The sequence below is a fragment of the Haliotis cracherodii genome, unplaced genomic scaffold (assembly GCF_022045235.1).
Source record: "Haliotis cracherodii isolate W230 unplaced genomic scaffold, xgHalCrac1.p SCAF_6, whole genome shotgun sequence".
NCBI lineage: Eukaryota > Metazoa > Mollusca > Gastropoda > Lepetellida > Haliotidae > Haliotis > Haliotis cracherodii.
In genome coordinates this window covers 5,795,265-5,812,002 of record NW_027266319.1, presented here as the reverse complement: position 1 = coordinate 5,812,002, position 16,738 = coordinate 5,795,265, and the positions used below count along the sequence as shown (strand labels likewise).

Sequence of the window (16,738 nt, the reverse complement as noted above, 5' to 3'; positions counted from 1 at the left end):
GTGGACCTGGATAGGAAGAAGTCCCTTTTCCAAAATACAGCCTCCGAGGAATAGTGTTTCAAATTGTGATCTCGTCATTTTGAGTTCCGGATACAAGACAAATCTTCAAACATTGTATTCACTTGATTTGATTGTTTAACGTTATTAATTGTAATTTGTTAGAATAAAATGGAGTTCGTTTAGAAAAATTCATAATGTGTCGAGCCCGAACCGGCGGACGCGTTTTTGGTTTACGTAAAGACGTAACTTTAATATATACACTCTTCAAAAAAAAGAAACGCACAGGTAGATTTTTATGAAACTAATTGTACCTAATAAAGTCGTTATATTTAAATTATTATCATAGATACAAATATGAGATTTTGGAGCTTGATAGTCACACGTTGTCGTACAAAAGCTTTGAAAACTGTTCATTGTCATGTCACATAAGGCCACAAACATTTCTAAAACTCCTTAATATCAAATGGCACCAGTTCAGTATGTGCTTTATATATATTTATGGTCAGTTTATTTGTTATACTCCATAAGTGAACCCACCCTATATTAAAACTTAAATCCAACTTGTTGCCATGGAAACGTAAAACATAACAAGTTCTAAAAGTGCTAAATATCAAAAGGCACCAGTTTAGTATGTGCCTGGTAGAGATGCAAAGTTTTGTAAGAAATTATTTAACGGTTTTTGAGTTACGCTCCGGAAACGAACACCACTGTTATAGAACCTAAGTCCAACATGTTGCCATGGAAACGTAAAAAATAAAAATTCTAAAATTCCTAAAAAGCAAAAGGCACCAGTTCAGCATGAGTCCGATAGACATGCAAAATTTTGTTAGAAAGTATTGAATGGGTTCTGAGTTATGCTCCGGAAACGAACTCTACCCTATATAACCTAAGTCCAACTTGTTGCCATGGGAACATAAAAAATAAAAAATTATAAAATTCCTAAATAGCAAAAGGCACCAGCTCAGTATGTGTCTGATAAACATGCAAAGTTTTGTTAGAATGTATTGAATGGGTTTTGAGTTATGCTCCGGAAACGAACTCTACCCTATAGAGTCCAGCTCTACCCTATAAGTCCTATAAGTCCAATATTGGCTCCCCTGCGAGTTTACTGCATCGTATACTGATGTGTAGTCACTGAACAAATATAATGTTGATGGAAACAAACAACTCCATTCAAATTTAAAAGGAGCCCAAGTGAGATGAGAGATTCAGAACCTGAGGAAAAGCAGCACCTTCAGTTGGGGCTTATGCATTACAGTAAGGCTGGGCGGTAAAGGAAAATGGGGCTACTTCTGTACACTCGGTGATGTGTACAAGGTCGTTTCATGAAATGAACGCAAGTGAATCTGACATTGTAGTGCAGCAGCCTTGACCTTGACACAAACCCTGACTATACATACACCGACATCGCAGTACTGTATTTATGTATTGTATTCGACCACAATTGGGACCTCACTATAGATACTGTATACATATATTCTTTTACTCTCTGTGGTTGATTAATTTCATACGATGTTAATTGTAAAGTTTCTGGTGGAAATCAGAATTCAACTGTTCTAGCAAAAATAACATTCTAAGGATAATAGTTGTAGACATGAGATTACCCAGCATTCCTTTCAGACTGTTCAGTGCATGTGCAGAGTGACCTCCTTTGAATTATTGGAATATCAAACAGAATGCATCTTCCCGAGGCAAGGGCGTTAACTGACTTAAAAAGTCCAGTTTCCACCCTTGCCGAACTAGGCTGGAATTCCTGGGCTCGATCGTAGCGCCACCAGTGGCTGTTGCGAGTTATGTCCCTTCTATGCCTCTCCTATAGACCAATCAGATTCCACCTCTCGTATCACTTGCATTTGCTTCAAACAAAACGGCGGCGCCCAGTCAAGACAATCTGATCGATAATCAAGATCCATAACTTGTGATAAAACGAGTCTTACATTGCGAAGTGCATCAAATCACGTGAGCACCTTGATTAAAAACATGCAAAGCTTTAGAAAATATCTGCTGACAACGAATTAGCGCTGCACATGCTTTGCAAATCCTGCAATCGACCGAAATCTGCACGACAGTTTACGAACCGGATTTCGCTTTCGGAGCGTAATTTTGATTGGACTATGCATAGACTCGTTGGTCCAGCCAAAATGTAACTCGATAATACCAGCCTAGTTCGGCAAGGGTGGAAACTGGACTTTTATAGTCAGTTAACTCTTTTGCCTCGGAAAGATGACAGAATGAGAAGTGCGGTTAACTGGATAGACGCTCCGTGGTCAATTTAAACCAGGGAATACAGTTGATGACCATCCGTACCACAATTTCAACTTCAATTTGATTTACCAAATACGTATAGGCCACGGGCCTTTGTGTACAGAATAGAATAATACGGACAGGCTGTTATGCATTGGATAATACGTTTCTTTCAATATAAGCATCATAAGCATAATAAATGTATACAGTGTATACTACAGATGATAAAAGGAGGTTGAATTTGTGATACTTTGGATGGAGATAAAACTTGTATTAATATAAGTTTGACTTAAGTTATCAAACACGGATAAATATAAAGTGGTATTCCGTTTCACCACAGTTTAAACTGCATAACTTTCACTTGCGCTGATTTCGTGGAATACATGTACAATGTACAGAAAGAAACGATAGGGGGCGAAGTGAAAAACGTACTCTCAGTTACTTAGGGACCGACCATTGGATATTCTTGGTGAGAGGACGCCTTGGACGTTACAGCAAAAAATAAATTATCCCTCAAATCTCTGTAAACAAAGGGCTAGCTAATGTGGCTAGCTTACCCAGTTCCTTTTCTGAGTACAGGAAGCTAAACACACAAATCCCAGTCCCGCACCAAATGTCACCAGCTTGAAAATATCCGTGGTTACATTCAGCAAAAGTCATCAAGAGACACCACAAAATATTGAAAAACATATTTTAATTTCGGGAGGGATGTGTACGTTTAATAGAACATAAAAATCTTACACAAAAACATTCAATCACAGCTTCTTCACTAAAGTAGTTAAACCTACGTTTATAATAGAAGTAAAAACTTTCTTCATGGTGCTAAAACACATCATTGTTGTTTGCTTGTTTGTTATTTATATATTCCAGCTACATGACGGCGGTCTGTAAATATATAATCGGGTCTGGACCAGACAATCCAGTTATTGATGTCATACGTATCGATCCACGCAATGGGGATACAATGACATCAATCAACCAAGTCAGCGAGCCTGACCACCCGATCCCGTAGGTCGCCTTTAAAACACTGAATCATGTGATGCCCTGAAATTGCGTCTGAATTTGAACTGCCCGCTTATATGTCTCCAGCCTGCGTGTGACTCGCCCCCTCGTGAGCTAGCGTGAACAAACATGTCACGTGATCAAACTATCAGAATTCCCAATATTCCAGTGTGTGTTTTGGTTGTCAGTGTCTCGGCGTACCAGACATCTTGACACATATATCTCGAAGCAGATCTTGTAAGATAGCACCGGAACAATCTTCATAACCGTAAGTACCCGTCTTTACTGAATTATTCGATTAGTATTGTCACAATAACACAAAGCATAGCTAGTGGCAAGTCTTCTGTCGCCTTTTTCGACGCATAAATATTACATCAGGGCTATTTTCTATGCACTCTTGTCAACACTTTTGACTTTGGATCGTCATGTCTACATAATAGATTATTACGTTTCATGTAAATTCGACACGGCCCGTGGTGTTTCCCATACACAGAATGTCACACGGTGTGGTTCAGACTGACCACGGACTTGTACAACTTGTTATATAGGTCCGTGGACTGACATACCCCGCTGTCGATGTGACCTAGATGTGTATTGTATGCGTGAGGGTCTATACGGGTGGCTTATGTGGCATTATTGTCATTGTTACCTAAAGCATGACACGTCACATTGTAACACTAAGGACAAACAGTTGGTTAAGGGTTTGATCTTTTTTCAAATTTATGAATGAAATTATACAAGATAGCATTAGTGGATTTAGAAGCAGCCTGTTTCACAAATAACATATGAGGGTAATAATATTCAGATGATAGTTCCTAGACGCACACTGGAGGAAGAAGTCCTTGGGGCCTTAGTATTGTCTCGAATCCTTGGTACAGTAAACTACGGGTAACTCGAAGGGACCACTAATTTTAGATCACTATAACCCTAGTTCGTTATAAGCATATATACAGCATATATACCGAAACAGCAAATGCACGGGGATTATAAACATTTCGTTATATCCGTCAATTCGTTATAAGCGTGTTCGTTATAAACGTAGTTTACTGTATATGTCTTCCATCGTCACTGGTGTGTTTCGAATACATTGAAAATCCTGATTAAAGGATTTTGTTGTTTGTTGTCTAACGCCGCACTCAACAATATTCCAGCTATATGACGGCGGTCTGTAAATAATCGAGTCTGAACCAGACAATCCAGTGATTGATATCATGAGCATCGATCCACGCATTTGGGATACGATTACATGCATCAACCAAGTCAGCGAGTCTGACCACCCGATCCCGTTAGTCGCCTCTTACGACAAGCATGGTCACCTTCCATGGCAAGCATGGGTTGCTGAAAACCTAATCTAAAACGGTTCTTCTCGGGTATAAGGTATTTTGTATATTAAATGCAAAGTATTATTATAATAGAATGTTCATGTCTATTGAAGACCTGGTTTTCACTGCAAAGAATCCTTTAGGTGATGCAAGGATTGAGAGTGAAAATATAGTGTAATTTGCTACATAACCAGGATATAATATCGTAATTTTTTCTCCGGGCGGTCGGGTAGCCTAGTGGTTAAAGCGTTCGCTCGTTACGCCGAAGACACGGGGTCGATTTCCGACATGGGTACAATGTGTGAAGCCCGATTCTGGTTTCTCCCTCCGTGACATTGCTGGAATATTGCTAAAAGCGGCGTAAAACCATACTCACTCACTAATGTTTTCTCCGATTCCATTAATATAAATTTGGTCGACTGGAATAGGTTTCTCATATTTTCAGTGTAGTCAAACACCATGGGTGGGACTTTGGAATCGCTCAGTGCCATCGTTTTGGAGTACCGAACAACGCTAATTCTGGGTCTGGGCTTGGCGGTGATGGTGTATCTGATGAACCGGAAGCGACACAAACTTCCACCGGGACCACGTGGTCTCCCGTTGCTTGGCAACATTCTAGGTAAGTTAGACAGTTATGCAAGCGGAACATGTTTATAAATACGAAATCTCCTCACCTAAAAACTGTCCTGATTTTACGTTGGGATGGATATTATATTTAAACTTTGAAACTAATCAATTTCCTTTTTTTAATTTACATCCTTCTTCTGCTTAGCAATGTTAAGTGTATCCCAGCTCTGATACGTACAAAAATAATCAGTGGATTTTAATACAATCAATTGCAGCTATACAAAACGTGTCGCTCTACCGGAAGCTGTCACAGTGGGAGAAGCAGTTCGGCCCGGTGATGACCCTTGACCTTGGTAAAGCATGCGCAGTTTTGTTTTATAGGCTTATATATTTCTTGAGTATAGGGATATCACCAATGATCCATATAAATACACAGGTGAGGTGATGTGAAATGGGGTTTAACGTCGCGTCTAAGATTATTGCACTTATATAGTGACGTGCATGTACGTGTGTGTGTTTGTGTGGCTGCTGGTACCAGTCCGGACTGATGACGATTTATAGTGCTAGCTCACTGAGATACCATGCCGCAGTTTAACATGAATACCCCACTCAGACACAGTATACTGACTCCGAGCCGACCAGTCCTTGTCTTAGCCCCTTAATGCCGAGCGCCAGACAGGGAAACAACAAGTACTATATTTTAACGTCTTTTGTTATGACGCGGCCGGGGATCGAACCCCGGACCTTCCGCTCTCCGGGCGGACGCTCTGCCACTAGACCACGGGGGCGGTCCAATTCGCAGGGGAACAGAAGTCTGACATTTCTCCATACCTTCCTTTTCGGCGTACAGAGTACATTAATCTGTAATACAATTACACATAAACAATGGCTTTTAGAGACTCCCTGCTATGACATTATCACATACCTATCAATGATGTGAGTGAGTATGTGAGTTGGGTTTAACGCCGCTTTTAACAATATTCCAGTTATATCGCGGCGTGTCAGATTAATGTGGGAGAAAAGCCCGAAGCGATGCAGGTCTCAGACGTTTACCACTTCGGTGAAACCCACGAGCACGGGTATGGTGCTGACAAACCTAGAGACATAATCGGGGCGAACCGGGATTCGAACCCACAATCATAGGTTTCTGGCGTGCCCAAGGGACGCAACTCTGCACAGCGAATCGCGGCGCCTTAGACGACTGGGCCACCCGTGCCCCCCCAATGATGTGAGTAATGAGCAATATAGCCAGCATAGGGACGGTCATATCACAGCTGGTGTATTAACCAGACCTGTATTCCACGCCTGCCAGGCTGATATGGACTGGTGGGGCGGTCCGGGTAGCCAAGTGGTTAAAGCGTTTGCTCGTCACGCCGAAAGCCCGGGTTCGATTCCCAACATGGGTACAATGTGTGAAGCCCATTTCTGGTGTCCCCCTCCGTGATATTGCTGGAATATTGCTAAAAGCGGCGTAAAACCATACTCACTCACTCATTATATGGTTTGCCAATGCATGTTGAATGGGCGATTGACAGCAGCCCGGATGGTAAGAAATTGGAGTTACTTCCCTTAGTGCGTCGTCTGCTCGTTGGCTCGGCTAGCTTTCCAGTGGCCATTTCCTTCAAACCAGGTGAAAATGTATTGCATTCACTTGAAATAGAATCATTTTACAATTTGATGTTATGGTATATGATAAAAAGGATAATATGTCAGTTTCCATATCATCCCCCATGTCATTCCTACCGTTCTCTTCCCATTGTAGGGGCGGTCGGGTAGCCTAGTCGTCACGCCGAAGACCCGGGTTCGAATCCCGACATGGGTACAATGTGTGAAGCCCATTTCTGGTGTCCCCCCGCCGTGATATTGCTGGAATATTGCTAAAAGCGGCGTAAAACCAAACTCACTCACTCACTTCCCATTGTAAACCGTGTCAGAATAGGTCTCCAGTATCTTGTGTCATTAGGGCCTGTTACGGACGATATTGTCGCAGTACAATGTATGATATAATCTATATAGGGGGAACATTGTTCATAAATACCAATCCACTAAACATATGATTGTTGAAATATACAGTACTGTTTAACTTAATAATAAATATATATTTTCTGAATACAAATACATTTTTCTCAACAAAATTCTACCCTATAATATTTTCTGTTAATATTTCCAAATTAAATCAATAAAAATTGGAATTTACATCACTGAATCAACAGGCATGTATACCTAACCTGCATCTATCACAAGCTCATAAAGTTTTCGTGTAGGCCGACACTTCTTGTGTTTTGGATAACGCCCAGAAATGGTCAATAATAATTCTATAAGAGCTATAAGTATTTCAAAGGCATCAATACTGACATAACAAGAGCAGAAAGTTTTCTGAAAGTAAATTTAAGAGAGATGCTAGGTTGTATATATTTAGATATACATGCTCCGGAAATGACACTACCCTTTAAGGTTCAAAGTTCATCACGTTTCCATGGAAACTGTCCAAAATACAATGTTGGAAAATGTCTAAATAGCAACAGGCACCAGCGCTGAGTGTGACCAATAAGTGTTTTCGGTTTCGTAAGGCTAGATTGAATAGCTTTCGAGATATGCTCCAGAAAATATTTTTTTACGGACGGACCCTTATATGTAAGGGGAGGGGGTGTTAAAAATCATGTCTGACATGTTTGCTATAATTGTAATGATCATCATCATCAACATGACCATCATCATCAACAACATCGTCATCTTCAAGTATATTTTGTTTGCTGTGACTAATGCCGACGATATGTACAGTGAACCTCGCCGACTATGAACCATGCCCGGCGACATGTGCCGTGAACGTTGGCATATACTGTTGCTGAAGGCCCGGGTTCGATTCCCCACATGGTTCTATTTCTGAAGCCAATTTATGGTGTCCCCACAGTAATATTGCGGGAATATTGCTGAAAAGGTGGTAAAACCACACTCACTCATTCACTCACTCAAGGCGATTGTGCTGTCAACCACTGATATGCAGGGGCCCCATCCACAAAACGATCGTGCAGCTAAGACGACCCTCAGTCCCCATCTTCCAGAGGCAAGTGAGTTAACTGACTATAAAAGTCCAGTTTCGCGGAAACTGGACTTTTAAAGTCAGTTAACTCTCTTGCCTTGGGAAGATGTCACTCCCATACTTTAACATAGACTTCCGACAGTTGTAGCGCTACGGCTCGTGGTACGGACGTGGTAAAACTAGCGACTGTAAACGTGACTTGTTCTGTGTAGGTCCTATACCCTGTGTGTTTCTCAACAACGTGGAGGTGGTGCAGGAAGCGTTCGTGCAGAAAGCTGTCGCCTTTGCTGGTCGGCCGATGACGTTCTCGGGTATGGTCAATAAGTAACTACTATATAATACACGAACGACATTGAAATCTTGTAATCACAACGTATATTTACCATTCAACAAGTGATGCTTTGATCATTATTAAGAGGCTACTAGCGGGATCAGGTGGTCAGGCTCGCTGACTTGGTTGATGCATGTCATCGTATCCCAATTGCGTGGATCAATGCTCGTGATATCAATCACTGGATTGTCTTGTCCAGGCTCGATTATTTACAGACCGCCGTCATATAGCTGGAATATTGCTGAGTGCGGCGTTAAACAACAAACAAACTAACAAACAAACAAACAAAACATAAATTTCAGGAAAGGCTTTCACGGAGGGAGGGAAGGACATTGCCTTCACAGATTATGGAGCAACATGGCAACTCCATCGGAAGCTGGCATTGAGAGCCCTCAAGTAAGTCTAGAAACAACTTTGTGGTAGTGACTAATTATTTTGTGTTTACAAAGTTGACAGCCGATCTCGAGGGGTATATGATGTGATGTACCCTGTGTGTGAGCGTATGTACCCCGAGCCGTCGGGCGAGGCTCACACACAGGGTACATCACATATGCCCCGAGGGATCGGCTTACAACGAATATATCCATTCGTCACCACTCGCCCCTTTCCGGAACCTGCAAGAAGACTCGTCCCCTATCGTGAAAGTTTTGTGTCCAAATACGACAAACCAATCAGAATGCGCGTATGATTTCAAGTTCTTCGTCAAAGAATCCCACAGAAGTAATTTTTGATTTGACATATGTCCTGCATCTAAAAATATACCCTACATACTGTTAAATGTGTTCAATCATACTGTATATTTCCGCACGTCCCGATGTGCTTTAAGTTGCATCTGAAATATACATAATATATTGGGAAATATATGTGAACCATTATGCAACGTGTTGACAATTGTTTGAGGTATGCCCGTTTGCGCTAAGTCGGAACCCGGTCGCAAAAATGGCCATGAGAGGGAAACGAGTCGCTATTCGGCTTGTCCCGGAATAACACGAGTTGGTCACGAATACAAACATATCTTACCGACATTCTTTCATGCAGATCCGGAATACATGCTCGCAGTTACACGACTTGGCAAAACTCGAAGTAGGCGACGCAAACGGACCGAGTTACTTCGCTTTAAACAATGCGTTCGGAAAGACATCGGTTTATTTCAGAAACCGAACGATTCTTCTGCTTGTGCGAGATAAGCAAGCTACCTACGATGTGTTCCGTCTGATTTCTCAGCGGGTGACATGAAATTTGTACCTCACATGAGAGCGGGCTGCATGGAAGAGAACCATTCGTCACCACTCGCCCCTTTCCGTAACCTGCAAGAAAACCCGAAATAACACGATTTGGTCATGGATGGGAAGGGTCCATTCGTGACCAATTCATGTTATTCCGGGACAGCTTGCAGGTTACGGAAAGGGGCGAGTGGTGACGAATGGGAAGAGAGTTGTCCGCTCCTTTACCAATCAGAAGCTAGTATCTTAATGTAAGGAAAGATAACTATGTATGCATTTATTCTGCAACAGGTCACAATGCCACCCTTACATTGAGAAATGTATCACATAGATTTTTGTGTTTGAATACTGATCAACCTTGGTGTCTGAGCTATTTCATACAGTTACGAACTACCTTCTTGTGTTATATCATCACGAAATATAGTCGAAATATAGTCGATTATGTTGAACTTCTTCATGATCAGCAATCAGTCATATTCAAGGTCCAACTGGAATAAAAGTAATGTACATGTCAAAATTTGAGTATTTTACACATTTTTTTGGTATCATTTGAAGGTTTAAGGTTAGTCATCACAATTTGATAGTGATTCATGAACACATGCTCATGATATAGTCTGTATCGTACAATCGCCTTTTTGCAGAAATTTGTTTTAATTATGGAAAGGGTTATTTTACTACATTCTTTGTGACCAAAAATAGTATCAATATAATCGTTCAACATGTCCTACATGTCCTGCAAAGAGTACGACCCGTGAAGATTCGGGTAGAATAAGTCTTCAGCAACCCATGCTTGCCGTAAAAGGCGACCATGCTTGTCGTAAGAGGCGACTAACGGGATCGGGTGGTCAGGCTCGCTGACTTGGTTGATGCATGTCATCGATCCCAATGGCGTGGATCAATGCCCATGATGTCAATCACTGGATTGTTTGGTCCAGATTCGATTATTTAAAGACCGCCGTCATATAGCTGGAATATTACTTAGTGCGGCTTTAAACAACAAACAAACCAAACAAACATACAAAGAGTACAAACTGTAATGATAATACATTGAAACTAGAGAAACTATTGAGGTTAGTTACATCGGTATAAAATATTATTAAAGGATGGCTTGTAATGCACATGTAGGTACTACATGAAGGGCGAGAAGTTTCAGGACACGATAGTTGAAGTCATGGAAGCCGTTGCAGCAGAGATGGAAACAGAGACAGAACCGTTCGACATCTACCGCTACATCAACCTCACCATCTTCAACATCATCAGCAAGATCTGCTTCGATGAGAAGTGAGCAACATAAATATTACTTCATATCATTTACAGTTGTTCTATGTGATCTTTCTTTCCTATGAGTGAGTGAGTATGATTTTACGCCGCTTTTAGCAATATTCCAGCAATATCACGGCGGGGGACACCAGAAATGGACTTCACACATTGTACCCATGTCGGGAATCGAACCCGGGTTTTTGGCGTGACGAGCGAACGCTTTAAGCACTAGGCTACCCGACCGCCCCTTCTTTCCGATGAAAGAAGTTGATTCAGGATAATGAAAAAATACTAGTTTCACCCTAACTCAACCGGCGCATATGGACTGTTCAACGATCTGGTGGATCCGGGTTAGAATTGATCTTCAGCAACCCTTTCTTGTAGTAAGAGGCGGCGAACGGGATCGGGCGATCAGGCGCGTATATCAATGCATGTTATCGTATCCCAATGCTTCTAATATCAATCACTGTATTGTCTGGTCCATCCTGGATTATTTACGAACAGCCATGATATAGCTGGAATAGTGCCGAGTGCGGCGTTAAACAAAAAAAAACCAAAACAATATTTTGTTTTAGGTTTTCATCGGATAATGAAGAGTTTCTGGAATTCTGTAAAGGACTTGACACGTTCGCGGAAGAGGTAGGGAATGGGTTCCTGGAAGATGTTTTTCCTCCGATAAGACTTTATCCAACAGCTAAATTCAGGAAGTTTAAGAAGATACAAGACTTTATGCTGGGATTCCTTTACAAAAGGATCAACGTGCACAAAGAAACGTTTTCACCGGGTGAGTATTTTGTAAAAAGTGCAACAAGTTATTACGTACCTATTTTTGTAAACCAACTCGATTATCCAGTATACCACATGTCCAATCCATTACGATAGATACCCTTGACCTAAAGTTATGTTTGTTTTGTTTGTTTGTTTGTTTGTTTGTCGTTTAACGTCGCACTCAGCAATATTCCAGCTATATGACGACGATCTGTACATAATCGCGTCTGGACCAGACAATCAAGTGATTGACATCATGAGCATCGATACACACAATTGGGATACGATGACATGCATCAACCAAGTCAGCGAGCTTGACCACCAGATCCCGTTAGTCCCGTTATGTCAAAGTTCAAGATCATTTAAGAGTTTAGGAACATGGTTGTATCATTCTGGTTTGTAGTTTTACTTTAACATTCCTGAGACTTGGTAATCGATGGATCTTAAGAAGTTGTCAAGATTAAGGTCTTGGTCTGGAGGGGACACGGGTAGCCCAGTCGTCTAAGGCACTGCGATTCGCTGTGCAGAAACCTATGATTGTGGGTTTTGAATCCGAGTTCTCCCCGATTATGTTTCTAGGTTTGTCAGCATTATACCCGTGCTCGTGGGTTTCACCGAAGTGGTAAACGTCTGAGACCTGCGTCACTTCGGGCTTTCCCCCCTCATTAAGCTGACACGTTGTGATATAACTGGAATACTGTTAAAAGCGGCGTTAAACCCAGCTCAGTCACTCACTCTTGGTCTGGAAGTTATCTGCTTGGACTGAAAATACTTTCAAACACCTCTGATGTGTTCCATCTTTAAGAACATGCGAAAGTATTACTTACATGTGTCGATGAGTTCTGATTTTCAGGGGGGCACGGTTGGCCCAGTCGTCTCTAAGGCGCCGCGATTCGCTGTGCAGAGTTGCGTCCCTTGGGCACGCCAGAAACCTATGATTGTTGGGTTGGAATCCCTGTTCGCCCCGATTATGTTTCTAGGTTTGTCAGCACCATACCCGTGCTCGTGGGTTTCACCGAAGTGGTAAACGTCTGAGACCTGCATCACTTCGGGCTTTCCCCCCACACGCCGTGATGTAACTGGAATACTGTTAAAAGCGGCGTTAAACCCAACTCACTCGCACTCACTCACTCTGATTTTCAGATACACAACGTGACTTCACAGACGCCATGTTGATTGCCCAGAAGGAAGCAGAGGCGGAAGAGAACCCGGAACTACTTGCGCAGATTACCAACACGCATCTCGGCCAGACCATATCGGATGTTTTTCAAGGTAATAAAATGTATAACCTTGTTAAAAGCTGGGAAGGAAGCTACTACCGGTACTTGAAACAGAGATCATATTATTATGTTGATATCTGAAAATTATTGCAATGAAGTTGACCATTGGTCAATACTAATGTCTATCTCATTTCAACGTGAATGTAAACAGAAACGTTTAGATTCTGAATTTGAAAATTTTGAATTGTTTTTGCATTTCGATTTTAACTTAAAGTTATATATATATATAGTCCAGATATTCCTGCTCGTGCTTGTCAAAATTCCTTTATCCACACAAGATCTTTCGCCGTTCAACGGCTCTTCAGGTGTAATTTTGACAAGCACGAATATCTGGACTCTGTTTTTTCTATATTTAATACTTAAGCACCTGATGAAATCACTTGTTTATATGTATAACGAGTAACGATAACAATGACATTATCAATTCCCCTTGAGATGGAATCCAAAATCGTTTCTCACGATTGTAAATGTCACCTTTAGGTGACATGAGTATTCGTTGAAAATTCTGCAGCGGAATTTACGTTGTGAGCTTTCTCCTCGCAGCGGGAGTGGACACGTCCCGACAGACTCTTTACTGGACAGTCCTGTACATAGCTGCACACCCAGAAGTGCAGGCGAAACTCCATGCGGAAGTGGACAGCGTGTTGTGTAAGAAACGCATTTGGAATTCAAATTGTTCTCTGTCAGTGGCATTAACAAGTTGATGTTTACGAAGTTAAACACAGGCATTTAGACAGTATTTTCCCAGGAAGGTCCAACAATTACACGATATGTATTGCTCGATCTGTACTGTATACCCCGCTGTACGGAACCCTTTTAGGGCCATTTATGTTTTTTTGGGGTTTTTTCTTGAAATTTCAAGATACTTAGTTATAATTTCAAGATACTAACTTGAAATTTCAAGATATGAACTTGAAATATCAAGATAATAAGATGAAATATCAAGATAATAAGTTGAAATTTCATCTTAGTATCTTGAATTTTCAACTTATTAACTTGACATTTCAACTTATGTAACTTGAAATTTAGACACCAAGAGTCTGATGTTCGTAACTAGTTTCTGATGGTATTGCCGCCGTAGAATTTACATTTTTTTGCAAAGTGTTTTTACAATTCAGGCTCATATTTTAAAAATAAAAAATACCCCCCCCCCCCCCCCCCCCCACTGTAACAAGTAACCGTGATATGGATGTAATATTAATGACAAGGATGTTCCAGTAGCCTCCTACTTGGTTGTAAGTATAATTGTTGGTATGGATTGTTCATGAAACATGTGAATTCACAGGTCAGCGCCGAGTGCCGATGTTGTCCGAGCGACACAAGCTGCCGTACACCGAGGCCGTGTTATATGAGAGTATGCGGATGGCGACTGTTGCACCTCTCAGCCTCCCGCACTCAACCACTTGTGATACAACGCTCGGTAAGACGGGCGCAGTTCAGAAATTTATGTTTATCATTAACGTCATGGCTACGCTTAATATCAGTGTGTTTCCAAAAGTTAAGGGGCGGTGTGGAAGCCTTGTGGTTAAAGCATTCGCTCGTCACGCCGAAGACCCGGGTACGATTTCCCATATGTGTGTAGCGTATTTCTGATGTGCCCCGCCGTGATATTGCTGGAATATTGTTAAAAGCGGCGTAAAACCATACTCACTCACTCACTCAAAAGGTTCATGGTTGGTCTTGATATTCGTGTCTGTATACCTGGGCAACAACTTGCGATGATTTTTACTTATCTTATATATCTATATTTGTATATCTTCTTATTTGGGGACACGGAAGGCCCAATGGCTCAGAGCACCACGATTAGATTTGCAAAATTGCATCGATGAACTGTACAAGGATCTGCAGACCGTGGGATCGAATCCTGGAGTCGTCGCGATTGTGACCCCGTTGCTCTGCCTGTCCTATAAGCGCGGGTTTCAATACTTGACCTGTGTCATTTTGCACTGTTCAAAGCGGCGTTAAACCGAAATCACTCACTGTTCCTCTTTTTGCATCTGTGTTTGTTTTTAAAACATTCTCCTTTTGCGCGAAACCTAGGTTCTAATCCCGGTTATATTTCTAGGTTTGTCAGCACCATACCCGTTCTCGTGGGTTTCACCAAAGTGGTAAACGTCTGAGACCTGCATCACTTAGAGATTCCCTCTCTCATTAAGCTGACACGTTGTGATATGACTGGAATACTGTTCAAAGCGACGTCAAACCCAGCTCACTCATTCACTCACTCACTTAAACACATTCTTTCAGGTGACTACGAGATTCCCAAAGGGACAATGGTGATGGCCAACCTCTTTGCTATCCATCATGATCCAAGACACTGGAAAGAACCAGAAGTCTTTAATCCAGAACGTTTCCTTGATGATTCTGGAAGGTTTGCACCAAAGCCAGAAAGTTGGATGCCATTCTCCGTCGGCAAGAGATCGTGTATGGCGGAAGCGTTGGCCAAACCGGAACTACATCTTCTCTTGGCGTCTTTCATGAGATCTTTTGAGATTCGTCTGCCGGACGGGGTGACCCCTGACCTTGAACCACAAGGAAGCTTCACCTGTTTGCCTAAGCGCTATAAGGTTGTCATCAAAAACAGACTGGTGTGATATGTAAAAAGACGGCCAACCACATGTGATGTTCACGGGTACTCAGAAGACTAATTACACATGAAATAGACAGAATTATACTACTTATACATTTATACTTATATACTTATTTACTTACGTGGGAATAATCTGGTTAGAAATAATGTCTCACTTTAAAGCTTTTTGTAAACCTCAAAGCTCCATGTGTAATCTTCAACTATATCAGACGTGCTTTTTTCTTCACATCTAGCTTTGCTTCATCTGTGACATCTGAATATTAAAAAACAATAGATTGATTTTTCATTGAAGCGATCCTCAAACTTAATTATCTTTTTTAGATTTGTTTTTCCAAAACGTGACGCTACATATCATTCAGTATGTCACAAACTGTTTACATTACGCAATTAGAACAAGCGAGGACTAAATTTCATTCACTAACATAGTCAACATTTTCTTTATTTACGTGTCAACGTGAAAATATATGGATATATACTGAAGGCAAAACACGGATTGTCCTCCACCAACTACATGTATATATGTGGTCTTTCTGTACCATCGGTCTTTGTACAAGCTACTTAATTTTTTGTGACCTAATGACCTACTCTTGAATGTACAGAAAATCTATGTCTATATTCCACCTTGAAACACCGTAGCTGCCTATATCTACTTTTGATCATGTTCTACCTTTTTGTAATTTTAAAAATACATTGAAAGGAACAAAACAACTATAGTCTTCTTCGTCTTTTTTGTACCCAATGGAAGTAGGAAATGTACACTAATGAAAACGTAGGTTTTCGTTGAAAGAAAACATACGTTAGAATTGAATACAAGTATGTCAAATACTGGTTTGCGATATTATGTTATAAAGACATGCTTACTTGACACGTATCTTGCGAAACATTCAGTTCATTGCACTTTTGATTATCTCATCCAATGGCGTTGCAACTAGATAACTTTGACATTTTGTAGTAGAATCCGACTATTACGAGGAAAAGATGGTCATCTATGTGTCAACGTGGATCACAACTCATATCAACGGCCCAACAAATGTATTTAGTTATGATATCAATGTCCAGACATGGGTCGAGTGAGTGAGTATAGTTTTACGCCGCTTTTAGCAATATTCCA

General features: G+C 41.2%; 1 protein-coding gene across 1 annotated transcript; it reads left to right on the top strand.

Moving 5' to 3' along the window:
• The first annotated feature begins 3,391 nt into the window (after window positions 1-3,391).
• On the top strand, window positions 3,392-16,316 carry LOC139444963 (steroid 17-alpha-hydroxylase/17,20 lyase-like). Its single transcript, XM_071225993.1, has 11 exons — window positions 3,392-3,514; window positions 5,014-5,187; window positions 5,411-5,488; window positions 8,388-8,486; window positions 8,809-8,902; window positions 10,855-11,010; window positions 11,565-11,773; window positions 12,901-13,029; window positions 13,581-13,685; window positions 14,323-14,457; window positions 15,285-16,316. Exons 2-11 carry the CDS (start codon window positions 5,028-5,030, stop codon window positions 15,629-15,631), a joined length of 1,512 nt encoding a protein of 503 aa, XP_071082094.1. The 5' UTR covers window positions 3,392-3,514; window positions 5,014-5,027; the 3' UTR covers window positions 15,632-16,316.
• The last annotated feature ends 422 nt before the right edge of the window (window positions 16,317-16,738 follow it).